Source organism: Acanthisitta chloris, unplaced genomic scaffold (genome assembly GCF_000695815.1).
Source record: "Acanthisitta chloris isolate BGI_N310 unplaced genomic scaffold, ASM69581v1 scaffold7141, whole genome shotgun sequence".
NCBI lineage: Eukaryota > Metazoa > Chordata > Aves > Passeriformes > Acanthisittidae > Acanthisitta > Acanthisitta chloris.
This window is the reverse complement of record NW_008657555.1, coordinates 4,789-19,974: the sequence shown is the minus strand read 5'-3', so window position 1 is coordinate 19,974 and position 15,186 is coordinate 4,789. Positions and strand designations below refer to the sequence as shown.

Genomic DNA, 15,186 nt, shown 5'->3' with positions numbered 1-15,186 from the left:
AGCTGACCTGTACTGCAGTGTTGCTGTGGGGAATCTGCAGGGAGGGAATGGTGCTGCTGGTGGGGTAGGGTGGCAGAATGTGCCCTCTGGGCTTCCAGTGGGCAAACCTATGGTCCTTGCCCAGAAGCCGTGTATGAAACAAGGGTCAGTACAGAACAGGTGGGGGTGATGAGTCCTGAGCAGCTCTGCTGGGTTAGACTCACTGTATCAGTAACTCTCTGGCTGCTGTTGGCCTCTGTGCTTGTGAGAGGTGACCTTTGGTGGTGAGCTGCAGGGGAGCAAACCAGCATGAACAAGTGGTCACAAGTCAAGGGTGGTTCCGGGGTGACTGGGACATGAGCTTGCAACACACAGCTGTGTTAGCCTGTGGTGGTGGTGGGAGGAGGAAAGCCCCAGAAAAATGGAGGGTGGTGGGCAGGGCTCTGCTCTAGAACCTTAACCCAGGACGGTTAATGGGAGGAGCAGGAGGAGCTCCCAGTCGGAACTGCTGGTGGAGGTGATAGGAGTGCAAGGGAGCTTGAAGGGGACAGCTCAGCTTGAGACGGGACAGTTGCTGTTCTGGCTTAATGTAGAAGACTGTTCCCAAGGTTGTAGTCTGACATGATGGGTGAGCTGCCTGTGTCTCTCCACTACCTTTCTAAGTGCCTATTGTAAGTAATGAGTGAGAGGGAGTTTTACTTTCCTTTAAGGCAGTTAGGACTCCTTGAGCAATTTGGTTTGGTTACCTGTCTGGTAAACGTGCAGTTCGTGTAATAGCAGTGGAGTGCCTGGGAAATAATCCCCCTTAAACTTCTTTGAAGTGCAGGTGTGATCTCAAAGGAGTTCAGAATGTTCCTACAGCCCTAATAAGTGGTTTTCCTGGTGAGGTGAACTTTGGCTTGTACCTCATCCCAAATGACAGGCCCTGCAGTAAAACAAAATGCCATTGTTGGCACAATTGGTTTGCTTCCATCAGACGAGAGGCCCAGCATTAATGAAGCATAGAAACTGAAATGATATCCATGGGAGGGTGGAGGGAGGCATCATTCAGTCAAGGTACAGTAAAGCCCTTGTGCATGAAACTGTAATTTGTGCATATCCAATTTATGTAACTTTCAAAATCCCCGGGCAGGGGCAGAGGACATGTCTCATCAAAACTGTGCCTCTGTTTTTCTTGCTGTTCAGCAGCAGCAGGCGGTCTCTGTTCCCCTTGCCAGTTCATCTGCTTTTACAAATAGCCACAGAGAGTCCACCTAAGCCTTTAAGTCTGGTCTGGGATCTGAAGAACTGAGAAGTTGAGCTGATCCCAAAAACTTCTCACACAGTGGAAGGTCACGTTTTTAAACAGTTGGTGAAATCTCAGGGTTGCGCTCTGATAACCAAACTTCACAAATCTGTTTTAAAGGAGCCTGTAACCCCAACAGTCCTGGGGCCAGGGTGGTGGAGGACACTGTGTTCAACTAACCTTTTCCCTTCTCCCCTCCTGCCTGGCTGGGCGCACAGAACCACCATGCCAAACTGGGGAGGTGGCAACAAATGCGGCGCCTGTGGCCGCACTGTCTACCATGCTGAGGAGGTGCAGTGTGATGGGAGGAGCTTCCACCGGTGCTGCTTCCTCTGCAGTGAGTATTCCCCTCCAAGCCCCCTCCTGGCATAGCCATGGGTACATCACAGCAGCAAGGTGCTGGTCCACAGGTGCTATCCCAGGCTCAGCTGGCATTCATGATACGGTGGGGATGGCAGTGGCCAGAGATAGCTTTGTTCATCATGTGTTGGGCTTGACTCCTGGTTCCTCATGTGCTTCCTGGGCCTGGCAGTGCTGAAGGGAGAGCTTGTCTCCTGGAGAGATATTACCCTACCTATCCAGTACGTGAGGCGTGGGATGTACCTCTCAGAGAAGATCACACTGATTTTTTTTTCTTCCATTCCAGCACTCCTTTTCCCCAGGAGTCCAAGGGATCTTTAGATTGGAAACCTGGCTTAAGTGTTGCTCATGCAGAGGAGAAAGATCATTGGCAGAGCCCTGTTTGCACTGATCTGAGCTCAGCTGGTCTGCAGTGGTCCTGGGGCTGGCAGTAGCTGAAGGAACAGTTATCGAACGGCTGCCCTGAAGTCCTGTGCAAACCAGGACACCAGCATGCCTGAGTACGCCAAGTTGCTGATACTCTAGCACAGCCAAAAGCCTAAACTTTCTTGGCAGAGGAGCCTGTGGTTTATTTCAGATGAAAGAAGTCCAAAGCATTATTTTCCAGTCCAACCAACAAGCCCAGTGAGGCATTGAAAATCGTTTTCTCTGCTGAAAAGACCTCTGCTTAGATGAAGGCAACAAAGGGTCCCTGTGAATTAGAGGCTCCTACTTTGCAAACAGACAGCCTGTCTGTCTGAATCAGAGAATTTTACCTTATTGCAAACACAAAGTACTGTTTAGGCCCACTTGGTGGTGAAAATGTATGGGCAGAGCTATGGTGTAGCCCTCCTTGCATAAGGTGCAGTTACAACTGGCCCACTCAAATGAGTTTGCTCTTGGTCTGCTGCCTACTGTCTGTGTGCTGTGCTGGCACTGAGAGCCTCAGCACACCTATGTTCCTTTCCTTAGCTCTGTAGCAGTCATAAAACCCCCAAAGATTATATGTCTCGGCTGCCTCATTTTCAGCCTTTTATGGGAGTGTCTCTGAAAAGAAACCTGGAACTTACAGTCAAACAATGGGTCTAGTGTATTTGAATATTTGCTTTTCCTTAGTGCATAGTTCTGTTGGGTTTAAAGTCCCTAGACTTAACAAACATGCATTAGTTGATTTACTTATTGGATGTTTGTGTCTTATAAAAAGAACCTTGAAGCTAACGAATGCCATGAGCAAAGGTCACCTGTGTTTTGAAGACATGAAAATTCTTTTTAAACAAAAAAAAATCATAAGGCCAGTTCTGTTTTTTTTATTTTTAATCTGCAAGGGGAACAGTGTTGCAGATGGAAAGAGCATACCAGTTGGGATACAAAAGGAGGTTTAAGAAGGAAATAGTTCTGCCTTCTGCTGTAACCTTGAGTAGAGTGCTTGCATTGTGCTGAGGACAATATAGGAATTCCAGAAGAAGCGGACCTCTGGTAACAGCCGTGAACCAGCCCTAGCCACAAAGCAGTACTGAGGCAGGGGAAAACCTTGAAGGTTTGTTTTCTTTCCCCAGCCTCATCCCAGCCAAAAGGGCAGGACAGGGCCTCTTCTGCACTGATGGCCTTTTGCTTCCTGCTGTATGGCATCTGTCAAGGGAAACTGCTGCCTGCCCTCTCTGGGTTTCTGAGCAGCCTCATTTACCAAGCTACAGCAAGTTTCCAGGCTTTAAATATCATGGTCATGAAGAGGTGGGAGGGAATAGAGCCCTTTAGAGAGCTAAGCACAACTCACTTATTCAAACAGCAACTTGCTTCCTCTAATCTCTGGTGGTCCCACAGCCTAATGGGAAGAATTGTAGACAGAGACACCCATAACATCACTTCTCACTTGATTTTTGGCTTACTACATGTGCTGATGGAAATAGTCCCTTAAGGCAGTTTAACTTTTATTTGCCCTGCAGTGGTCTGCCGGAAAAACTTGGACAGCACAACTGTAGCAATTCATGATGCTGAAGTCTACTGCAAATCTTGCTATGGGAAAAAGTATGGCCCGAAAGGTTATGGATATGGCCAAGGGGCAGGCACACTCAACATGGACAGGGGAGAGAGACTAGGCATCAAGCCTGAGAGGTGAGTGAACTGAGTTGGGGGCTGCATGCCCCTTGTCCTTCAGGGCTGTTTTCAGAGTCATCCTTCAGGCTGGATTTTGTTCATGTTGTTTGGTATGGGAATGCTGTAAAATACCCCAGTCTAGCTGAATGCAAGGTATTGAACCTGCACTGTACAAACCTTCCACCAGTGACTCTGTGGGTGTAGGAACTGTACAAGAAGTTAGTGCAGGCAAGGATGCACTAACCCTATGCCTGAGCCATAGGGACTGGATTACAAAGCTGCTGATGGCTCTGCACAAGCCCACAGAGGTGGCTGGGTCTTCAGTTGCTCCCCTAAATAAGCTGGAAATGCAAATGTTCAACAGGTTCTGGCAAGGATGGATTTGGACAGCTGAGAATCTGGAGCTACAAGAATAATGAATTTTTAACTGGCAAATGAAGAACCATTTGTGCTTAATTACAGCCCAAACCAAAAGGCCTATTAAATAGTAAACGTTCCTAGTCTGATTAAGTTGTTGCTGTAAAGCAAAGCATGTGGAAAGAAGCTGAGGTATGCCTCACAACTTGCTTCTTGCAACTTCCCAAATTATTGCTTAAGGTTTATATGATGTGTGCTCTGCAGCCAGGTTCAGCAATCTGATCAGGTTCCAGATTATGATCAGTGGACATGAATTTAACAGAATTACTTGTAGCTTGCTATCTGATAAATACATATCCTGATATAGAATTCGGCACTTTTAGAGAAGTGAAAAAAGGGGAAGGCTCCTCAGAAAACTAGCCTTTACACTAGCTTATTTTTATCCTTTGAAGCATGGCCATTCTCTTTTTGTTGTGGTTTTGGGTTTTTTTCCCCCTACCAGGTGCAATTGGATAGCCTTGCTGGTAACTTACTTCTCCAGTCTTGCAGAAGTACTGTATTCTGTACCGTATGTTGGATGCTGCTCTGTTTGTGTTGCTAGGAAGAGCGAGAGGTCATTTAGTAAAAGAGTAGAGACAAGAAATGTCCTGTTTCTTTCAGCACACCCTCTCCTCACCGACCCACAAATCCAAATCCTTCAAAGTTCGCTCAGAAGTTCGGAGGGACAGAGAAATGCTCTAGGTGTGGCGATTCTGTTTATGCAGCAGAGAAAGTAATAGGAGCTGGAAAGGTAAGGACCTGCACGTGCTGTTCTGTACCTGCTATGTGGACTTTAAACAGAGCAAGGTGTGTTTTGTGGAACCAACTGCAAAGCAGTTACTTAAAATTCTATTTCTTGGCATTGGAAATAGTCAAATCAATCAACTTAATTGAACAAAGAGCACTTGAAATGCAGGGCAATGAGTGATCACCTTAGCTTTCAGAGGTGAAGATTCAATATCATCTCATGCAAGAGACTTGAAGCAGATGACAGAAGGCCTCTCCCCAAGAAGAGGAATCAGTCTTGTGCTGTGTAGCTTCTGAGGGAGGCTCAATGTATCAGCAGAAATGGGATGTTCTCTGAAAATAGTGTTAAACCATATGTCAGTCTGCCAGTTGTCTGACTCACTCACTTCAGAGAGCCAAGATCTGCTCTGAATTGATAGAGCAAGCCCAGACCTTTCAAAATGCTGCCCTGAGCAGGACGCTATGTGGAATTCCAGGCTTTGGGCCGCTCACAGAAATGCAGATGCTCTTATCTGCTACTAGTGCACTTGGACTCGTTTTTATTGCACCAGTCATATATAAACAATGCTGATGCAGATATCTCCAGTTAAGGTGGGTTTTTTACCAGCTTGGGCATCCTTTGTATTTATACAATCTTTTTTCCTTTTTTTTTCCGTAGCCATGGCACAAAAACTGCTTCCGCTGTGCCAAGTGTGGAAAAAGCCTAGAATCTACAACCCTAACTGAAAAAGAGGGTGAAATTTATTGTAAAGGTGAGGAAAGAAACAAAGATCATTTGTTTATGGTTCAAGGTAATGTGTTACAAGACTAGATAGTCAATTTATTTCTAGTATAAAAAACTTCCAGGCTCCTGTCAAGATGGAAGTGCTCTATGTGTCTTTGCTGGCTTGGGCTGGGATAGAATTAACTTTACAGGAACAGAATAGACCTGAAAAATGAAATAAACGTTACTGAAGCTGCTGATGTAGCTTATATCAACATTAAGCAAAACATCATATACTGAGAGATGCAGCAGCAGCCTTGTGCCTGGGTCACAGGGCAGATCAGAATAAGGGAACAAGCCAGCAAGCAGCCTGCCATGCCTTCTTGCATGGTATTTTGGATATGAACTTGATCTGCACAGTGGTTTGATGACAACATATCCTCAACAGATACTGAGCCACAGAACTGATGTGTGAGTTGTTTTCACAGAGCAGGCTGGGACCGAACAGCTCTGGCTACTGAGTTCAGTCATGGCAGTTACACAGCTTAACGAAATGTTTTTAAGCATTGCTTCCCATGGGAATGTTCTAGTGACCGAGGGGAATCAGCTGAGGGGCTTAGCCTAGGCAGTGCTGTTCTTAATTAACGTGCCAGAAGACTCAGCTACCACATGTTCATCTTTCTCGCAGGTTGTTATGCGAAGAACTTTGGCCCCAAGGGATTTGGATACGGCCAGGGAGCAGGTGCCCTTGTTCATGCCCAGTGAGGGGGCTCAAAACCCCTTACAGCTCTGCTGAGATCCTGCTAGAAGGAACAAGCAAGTTTCCTGTATGTTACTAACTACTGTGAAACACATACTAGTTACTGTAGTGCTTGGGCATAAGTTCAGCAGACAATTTAAAAAAACCCACACACACTGCTTTTTCCTTGCTTTGTGTATCACACTGTAACACTTTTAATACTGAGTATCAATTCAATAAAGCTTTGCTTGTTGATATATCCTAAAGCCAAGTGTTGCCTGCTTTGGCAGCAGTAAAAGTGGGGGGCGTGGTGCTGAGGTACTTCACGTTGGAGAGACAATGCTACAGACTTCGTGCAGACCTTTGTTGAAAGCTGGACATACATAGCACTCTTTGTGACCTTCAGAGGTGAAGGACTGTCCTCCAGTATCACACCATTATATGCATGTGCAAGACAACGAGCTGCTCACTGCACAGAAGTAGTAAATCTTAATCTACTCCTCTGTGCCCTGACGCAGATCTGAAAGGGATAGAAAAGGGGTAGTTGTGTGCCTAAATGTTTGCCTGTCTCTGGTAAGTGGAAAATAAACCTTTTTCACTGTAATCTCCTGTGGGGTTGCACCTGCAGAGCGTTACTGTGCACAGGAATGAGTACTCCACCAAGACAGCTGCAGATTAATACCATCCCTCCTCAGCAGGTGGCCAAGCTCTGGACTCTACATCAAACTTGGGTCTATGAACAGGTTTTGACCATTTGTTGGTAGTGCCAGGACCCTTAGTTCCCTGAAGCTGTGAGGGTTTTGGCCTCTTAAGGACAGCATCTGATAAAGAAGCTGCAGTGTAACAACAGAGTAGAAGAAAATTCTGTCTTTAAATGCTCTGGTATAAAACTTGACTTGAACTCAAATTGATGGACAAGGAGTAATTGCAATTAAACACATGGAATGGAGTGTAGATCTGGCCCCTGTGAACACAGGAGGTGGGTGAAAGCCATACTAGGGCCTTGACTCAGCTAACCCAACTCTTTAGGAACTGTTGCTAATAAAGGTCTATGAGTAGGGGACAATTACTTCTGCCTTAGCTAGATTGTGAGTGGAAAGGTGAAGGTGGTTCAGTTTGAACTCTCATTGTGCCCAACAGAAGTTAGTTTAAAAAAAAAAAATGAGGCTTATACTTTTTGGGGAAAAAAGTGAATTTATGGAGACAGTCAAGACAGGGAATGCTGCAACAAAATGTTAAGCAAGTGTGTCAGTGCAGTCTGAGGCGGGGAAGCAGTGCAGACCAAAAGCCTAATTCAAAAAATACATACAGCTAAAGATACAAACTACTCAAAATAGTACACAAAAAGCATTTTGTACAGGTTACAACGGAACAATGTGGATATGAGGATGTCATGGTTTAACCCCAGCCAGCAGCCATGTCCTGCACAGCCACTTGCTCCTTCACCAAGCAGGATTGGAGAGAGAATCAGAGGGGGGAAAAGCCAGAAAACTCATGGGTTGAGATTAAAGCAGTTGAATAGGGAAAGCACAAAAGCTGCATATACAAGCAAAGTGAAACAAGAAATTAATTCACTGCTTCCCATGGGCAGGCACATGTTCAGCCATCTCCAGGAGAGCAGGGCATCAGCACAGGGGAGAGTTGCTCAGGAAGGCAAATGTAATAATGAATGCTGCCCCCTTTCCTTCTCTTCTTTCAGCTGATATCTCTGAGTTGACATCATGTGGTATGGAATATTCCTTTGGTCATTTTGGGTCAGCTGGTTTAGTTGTGTTCCCTCCCAGGATCTTGCCCACCCCTTGGCTGGGGGTGACTAGAGTGCTGAGGGACAGCACTGGTGCTGTGCCAGTCTTGCGCAGTGATCGCCAAAACGCTGACGCTGGGGTGTTAGCGACACCTTTTGAGCTACCAATATCGAGCACAGCACTGTGAGCTCCCTTTCAGCTAGGCCCAAAGAGGAAGAACTGACAGCTAGCTCAAAATGTGAGCCAAGAGCTTGTACAGTTCATGGAGAGGGAAAGATTAGAGCTGAAAAAGACAACAGTAATGCAGCAGCAGCATGCGTTGCGTTTCAGGTAGAAGTGAGGCAGTAAGCATCAGCACAATCTCGGAAAGCTGGGCAGAAACCTTTCTTTCATCCTGCTACTCACACTGAGTATTTTTCTGGTTGGCCAACTTGACAGTTGTGCAGGAAGGGTTGACCCCCTCTGACTCTTCCAGACTGAGCAAGAACAGCTCCACCTTAGAAGTGGTACCTATGCCCCAGCAGCTGATGACATGGAGACAGTGACAATATCCTCTGCACATAGCCTTGTTACCTAATGGAAGTGTTTCCTCTTCTCTGGAAAGGCACTATGATATGCTGAGCGGCACTATTCAATACACAGAAACCAAAACAATGCTCCCAACATGCTACTGAACAGATGAAACCACTCCCTGTTAGTTGATGTAGCTGCTGTAGTGGATCTAAGCCAAACTTATTAGCAGAGTTGGCAGGTGCAATTTAGGCTGACGAAAATGGGCATCTAACAAGTTGTTCATTCACCTAATATAAAAAAAAGTTTCAATTCTAAGAAAAAATGACCTGTAGAAATGATTGAAAGTGATTTAAACTGCTAAAAGATTTCCTGGAGAAAGTCACAGCAGTAACTCACAGCTCCATAGTGCTCTTCATTCCAACAACTTACTTAATCACAGAAAAACAAAGACATGAAGGAAAAAAAAGAGACCTTGTCACCATATCTGTCCAGAGTTCATCTCAGTTTGAAGCCCTAATTCAAGGAGAGATTGGTTCTCAAAAGTCCTTTGACTTCACACTCTGGAAATCTTCAGCAGTATGTAGGATTGGAAGCAATGTGAATATGGCACTATGTTTATAAGCTACAACATGAAGTTTGTAAGCTACTGCAAATAAATTCAACCTGGAATTAGCAGGTGCAATTTTTACTGATGTCAATACCCTAAGGTGAATAAAATCCAAATGCAAGTGTTCCCAAGGAGACATTGCTTTCATAGCAAAAAAATCTTATTTTACTTAAAGGCAGCTAATGGAGGTGCAAGGGACTGAACTCTAATCAAGCCATAATGAGGGTGCAGAGTGCAGCCTTTCCCAAACGAAAAAAACCCAGGAACCAGCTTTCAAGCCATCATGAGCCCACCCATACCTCCCAAGGGCAGAACTGCTCTGATGCAGCACTGCAAGTCTTACTAGAGATAGTCAGCACAGAGCGTCTTCTGTTAAAAAAGATCTTTACCAGGCAAGCCAAAGGGTCGTCCAGCAGAGGCAAGCCTGGACACAGCCTCACCAGGAACATTGCTTGGGAAAGTGGAGAACAGCACCAACAATTCTCAATGTCATTATTGAACCCACACCCAATAGAAAACACAAGACTTTTTCTTCCCATTAGGTGCAGTCTTTAATCCTAGCTTTATATTTTAATACATATTTCCGGTGATAAATATCCTGAGTTCATTCAGCTTGGATAGTTACCTTGTTTCTACTCATGCACCAGAAGAGTCAAGGTAGTCTGTGTCCTGTAAGTGCCACCTAGGAGAACTCATCTTGGTCACACCTCCCAGCCCCAAGCGGATGTCCTGTTTACCCTCAGAATACCTCAAACATCTTTAAATGCACACTCATCTGGCCACCTGAAATGTTCCCTTAGATGGAATTCTCCCTTAAGAAACATTAATTTGCCAGCATGCTGTGCCCAAAAGCCATGAAAAAATCTAATTAATGAATGGTAACTTTTAATTAGTAGCACAAGATGTAACTTCACCAAAACCCAGTGTAGTAGCTCACAGGATTTCACACCTGCACAGAACTGGGATGCATACTGCCTGTATGACACCTGTACCTCTTTCTGGAATTACTTTACCAAAATAAGCTGCAAGATAGCAGCTATTCTCTCATGGTACACTTCTGAAGCTGGACTGAAACCACGGTGTGAAATCACACCCCAAGTCAAGACAAACGCTGCAACTAAGAGTCAATATTTATTTGATTAATAACTTACAAAATTTAACAGATTTAATTTATGTAAGGAGAGCTAATTTATTAAACATTTTACAGAATTTTTTGTTCACAATGTCATACACATCAAGATCTCGACAGTATTAAAATAATACTTGGCACAGTTATAAATAAAGAATATACAAAAAAATCCATAGCTTAATATGTAGTGATGCTGTTTTACACATTAATTGAAAAAAAAGATTCTGGTGGACATCAAAGAATACAAAAACCTGCAAAGAAACAGCACATGATGTTTAGGGCCAAGACAAAATTCCTATTTATTCTACCTATGTCAGATTAAGTTGGTCTGATCTGCTGTTGGTCTGGATCAGCTTTGTTAAGTTTCAGAAGCAATGCAGTTTTGGTTCAACAAGTGAATTTTATGTTTGATAACTTGACAGAAAAATGCTGCATAGTTGGCTCCCCCCTGCTTGCTTTATGGTTTCACATCAAACAATTCAGTGTTACTCAAGACAAGTTACATTTTGCACTGGAAACTTCATACATCCCAAGTCCATATACGGATGTTAATTTTCACAACTACCTACTATAGCTCAAATTCTGCAGGTCTCAGCAAAACTGTCACCAGAGAGCTACTGACCGGCAAACAGTGCAGCACTGTGTGCTACCAAAGGTCACTTCTTCTTTTGCATACACTTTTGACACGGAGTGCATGATGGCAGTTAATGCTACTGGGTAACTAAAACCAAAATTGTGTCACGTACTAAACTGCCCTCCTGGTGGCCAGGTGATATTTAATAAAGTGTATTAAGCTTCAAGTCAACTGACCCCCAACAGAAATGTGAAAAAATAAAAATAAAAAAATCCAAAAATTGAACAAATATGCAGAACATCATTGGTGATTAAAACAAACAACACTGTAAAGTCTTCATGTTTTTTTCTGATTAGAAAAAAAAAATGAACTGAAGTCAACTGTTTTCACTGAAATAGAATGTGTCTTCATTAGGACTACACATTTTGTCTGACAAAAATAGCAAGAACTTCTTGCCACTCCTACACCCAAACCTCACCTGTTAAAACTGTGTCCAAAACGATGTTGATTCTTCCAGTATTAAACATTCAAGTTCTCTAATGCTGCACTTCTGTAAATCCTGATATCTGGTACTTGCAAACTAAGTGTGTGTCTTGAGATCAATGAACAACTACAGAAAAAAATGTTTACTTGCAAATACTGAACATCAACTATTTACAGTTTCACTGCTCCTCTTACTAAGGCAAGGGCCGGGAATACCACTAGATTGCTTTATTACCTGTAATCTGCATATTACAGAAAACGCTAATTTTGCCAAGCATCAAACATGCAGTGAATTTGCAGGGCATAATGCCTATTAACAGCAATATTGAACATCACTAAAAGCTCATTAGATATCTTCCTACACATTTTTGGTTGAATAAAATGAAAATGAGCAGCTTTAAATACACTAAACACACACTCACAGAGAGAAAACTATTTGATAAATTATTTATATACAGATACACATTCTTTACACTGGTCTCAGACATCTGCTTTCAGGTCCCTCCCCAAACTCCCCTCACAGGTTCCTCGAACCACTGGGTTGCTACAGCACTTAGAAGAGAACTAACCTGATTCTCAGTCTCTCTGTAAACAATAGTTAAGGAAGCAGTGAACAATTCACTATGAGGATATGAAAACACCATAACAAAAAATCAGTGCATCACATTCAAGAAAAGCCCCTTTGGAATGCAATTTCAGATCATTCCTTACCTTCCAAACATATCTGTAGCATGAGAACTTAAAAACAGAAATTAAGGGCGATTTCCACGTGCCAATACACCATCTCTTCAGAACGTGGCTTTGCATTTTCTGTGCGCATGTGCTATTGTGGGGATTCTGAGTTTTCTTTAAGTTTGGTTTCCACTCTTTTACATCCAAAAAAATAAGCATTTCAGGCAACTCGGGGTTCTTCTTCTACAGTTGCATTCAATTTAAAACTATCTTGTCTTTTTGTAACTGAGACTTGCTTTCAACATCTGTGGTATCCCCCCATGCTATTTCTCTTCCGACAATGTCTCCAATTACACTACACTGTGCTGTATGAGGACCAAACCTAATACTAAAACACTGCTAGGAAGTTGCTTATACAATTACTTCAGAGATAATGATTTTTTTCCCCCACTTTTTTTCCCCCTGAACATTAGATACTGTAAACTAACTTTGCCGGTGTATCATGCATTTAAGCAGGGCTGCAACTTTGACAGAAAAGCTTTCCTTATTGGTGCAGTTGTTTATATCAGACTAGGTTACCTCAGAACAGGGTTATTACAAATATTTAGTTGCACCACTAACTGGTGGCGAAAACAAATCACCAAAAAATGTGGGCAACGTATTTTTTCTCAACATTACCTGACGTGCGCTACTACTATAGCTTAACATGTTACAGGGGATCCCCACCGTACAATGTTTATAACAGTACTGAAAAGCACATTTTTCAATGTACATCATACTAGAGAAAATCTGTATTAAAAAAAATCACGTTACAGGAACTACAACATAGCGAACAGTGAACTCTGTATCAGGAGATTTAGTTTTGTATTCTAGATTCTTGTTTCAGTGGAATTATTGATATCGGGAAACAAATTTTTCTGCTCAGCACAACATTACTAATTATGTCAATACTTCAATAATCTCATGCTCCATTGTGAAAGACTTTAAATAAAAAAACCAACAACAAATACTGTGAATATGCTGTCATGAATAATTCTCATGTTAAGAACTGTTAAAATCCCTTTTTTGATATTCCTCCTCTTCCTTATCAGGTTTGGCAGTTTATTCTGTCCATTTTTACGTTTGTTAATAAAATTCTTATGAAGAGAAGGTACCTTTATGATTCCTCATCAGCCCTACACATAGCATGCTACTCTTCAAGGGATGCGGATGAGAGAGAGAGAGAGAGAGAAGAATTTCAGGCACCACTCAGCATGATATGCTCACAGGATGAAGGTGGTGCTACACCAGCTGGTAGCCTGTTCCTGAAGTTTGGTCATATTCTATTGTATACTGCCTTGTCCAGTCCACAATAACAGGACGAAAAAGACCACAGCATCTGAATTCAAAGAAGTCTATAATGTTCCTTATACATCCGTGGCTAAAAACAAAACAAAAACACGTGTTAGTAAGCAATATCACAGCTCATCTAGCAACAGCCTACCTACAAATTTGATCATTTGCCCTCTAAGTTCCTCACTTTAGAAACAAATTCAGTTCAGAATTCTCAGTGCTTATTGATGAGCAAGTTCTGAAATAAGTAGTCATCATCAGACTGGCCAATGTTTGATCCTTGCACACAAACAAGACACCAACTTTCTTCCACCATCTACCCAAACTGTATGCAGCAATGTAACATGTTATTAGCAGTACACAATCATGTAGCATAGCATGGTAATTCAGAACCCTTTCTAAGGGGAAAGCTGCACTGTACAAATGGATGCAAGACAAAACAGCATGAAGTGAACACTTTCCTGGAATAATTTCCATCTTTATTAATATCTACATCTGCATACACACGGGTTCACCAGCTGCAGGTCTAGGATCAACCAAATCCCCAGACAACAGAAAATGAACTATTCAAGCACTTTCTGCCACTGAATCAATTAACTGTCAAATATTTAAGATACCTACATAAAAATTCCAACATGTAAGGGGCTTTAACATAATTACACATGGGCTGAACAGATCAGAGTTTTCTGGAAGAGAAGCTCATGTTATGATATATAAGAGAGCAGGTCTATGCAAAAAGGAGGTGACAATGATTTGATGTCAATGCTTCCTGTGACAGGTGATGCCAAGTCAGTTATTTCAGACATCTGGTATAATTTTCAGGAGTCATTTTTATAATAGCAGCTATTTCAGTGAAAATTGTTCGTGAGTGTAACATTAATTTCAGCTACAAACCAGAACTTTTTTCCTACCCTGTGCACCACCCTGTATTCTTCAGGTAAAATAATTATCTGGTTTTGTTACAACTCTAATCTCTAGGAACACTGCAACCATAGAGAGATGCTTGTCTAATTCTCACTACAGGTTTTGTATGAAGAGGTATTAACAAAAAGATCACACAAATTTCCAGCACAGAAATCTACCTGCAACATAACAGAATTGCAGAATTGGTAAGGCTGGACACGACCACAGTGGGTCATCTGGTCCAACCCTTCTGTTCAAGCAGGGTCATCCCAGAGCACTTACACAGGATTGCATGAACTCATACTGACTACTCCTGATCACAGCTCCTACCTCTGTTTCCCCAGGTGTCACCTGAAAGAGCAGCAGCTCCCACAGGAGACACAGAGTAAGCAGCAGGATGACATGTTCCTGTCCTTTTCCAGCTCCTTTTGTAACATGCTTTCAACCCACCAGCAGACCAGCTCATGCCTTCATTTATTTCCTGCTTTGGCTCCACAAGCTATTCCATGCCACTGTATTCCCATCCCAGTGCTATTTCATCCCCGAGCTCCTACCTTTCATCTTGAACCCTCATAACTACAGAAACCAGAATCCCAACTACCCTTTACATACTGATGCCCCAAAGCCCATGCCTTATCCATGCAACCCTTCAGTTCCTGGGACATCCTGCTCCCTTTCCCACAAATAGCTTTGCCCATGCTCTTCCTCATGAGCAGGAACAGGGTGCACTCAACAGAGTGCAGCCTCTTGTCTCACAGTAAAGAGAGAAAGAGGAGCTGCTGCACAGAGAAAATCCAACAGCACATTAGATGTCAATCAGGATAAAGCGCCTGGTGTGGAAGTGAAGATCCAGATCAACATCAACATGCTGCAGTAAGCAACTACCTCTGGTTTGAGCATCTGATGTATAAAGAGGATATTTATCTCCCCATAAACTCAACAGCAA

The 15,186-nt window shown here is 43.0% G+C and overlaps 2 protein-coding genes across 3 annotated transcripts in view; one reads left to right on the top strand and one right to left on the bottom strand.

The window, feature by feature from the left end:
* The first annotated feature begins 1,470 nt into the window (after positions 1-1,470).
* Positions 1,471-6,548, top strand: CSRP2 (cysteine and glycine-rich protein 2). Of its 2 annotated transcripts, none has more exons than XM_009084756.1 (5): positions 1,471-1,601; positions 3,547-3,715; positions 4,715-4,844; positions 5,499-5,592; positions 6,232-6,548. In XM_009084756.1, exons 1-5 carry the CDS (start codon positions 1,490-1,492, stop codon positions 6,306-6,308), a joined length of 582 nt encoding a protein of 193 aa, XP_009083004.1. In that variant the 5' UTR covers positions 1,471-1,489; the 3' UTR covers positions 6,309-6,548. The 2 variants fall into 2 exon arrangements, with proteins under 2 accessions (XP_009083004.1, XP_009083005.1); XM_009084757.1 differs by having other exon boundaries at positions 4,715-4,826; positions 6,232-6,308.
* Positions 6,549-12,220: 5,672 nt separating this feature from the next.
* Positions 12,221-15,186, bottom strand: part of LOC103811764 (palmitoyltransferase ZDHHC17-like) — a 5,778-nt gene continuing 2,812 nt past the window's right edge. The window contains exon 4 of the mRNA XM_009084755.1: positions 12,221-13,425. Within this exon, the coding sequence (XP_009083003.1) occupies positions 13,287-13,425 (139 nt within the window). The 3' untranslated portion in view covers positions 12,221-13,286. The remainder of the gene's footprint in view (positions 13,426-15,186) is intronic.

Bases quoted from the DNA above. Each gene is read 5' to 3' on its own strand.
- CSRP2 (XM_009084756.1), top strand. From the start codon at position 1,490: ATGCCAAACTGGGGAGGTGGCAACAAATGCGGCGCCTGTGGCCGCACT. The intron at 1,602-3,546 runs GTGAGTATTCCC...TTTGCCCTGCAG, and splicing joins CCGGTGCTGCTTCCTCTGCA to TGGTCTGCCGGAAAAACTTG. The intron at 4,845-5,498 runs GTAAGGACCTGC...TTTTTTCCGTAG, and splicing joins AAGTAATAGGAGCTGGAAAG to CCATGGCACAAAAACTGCTT.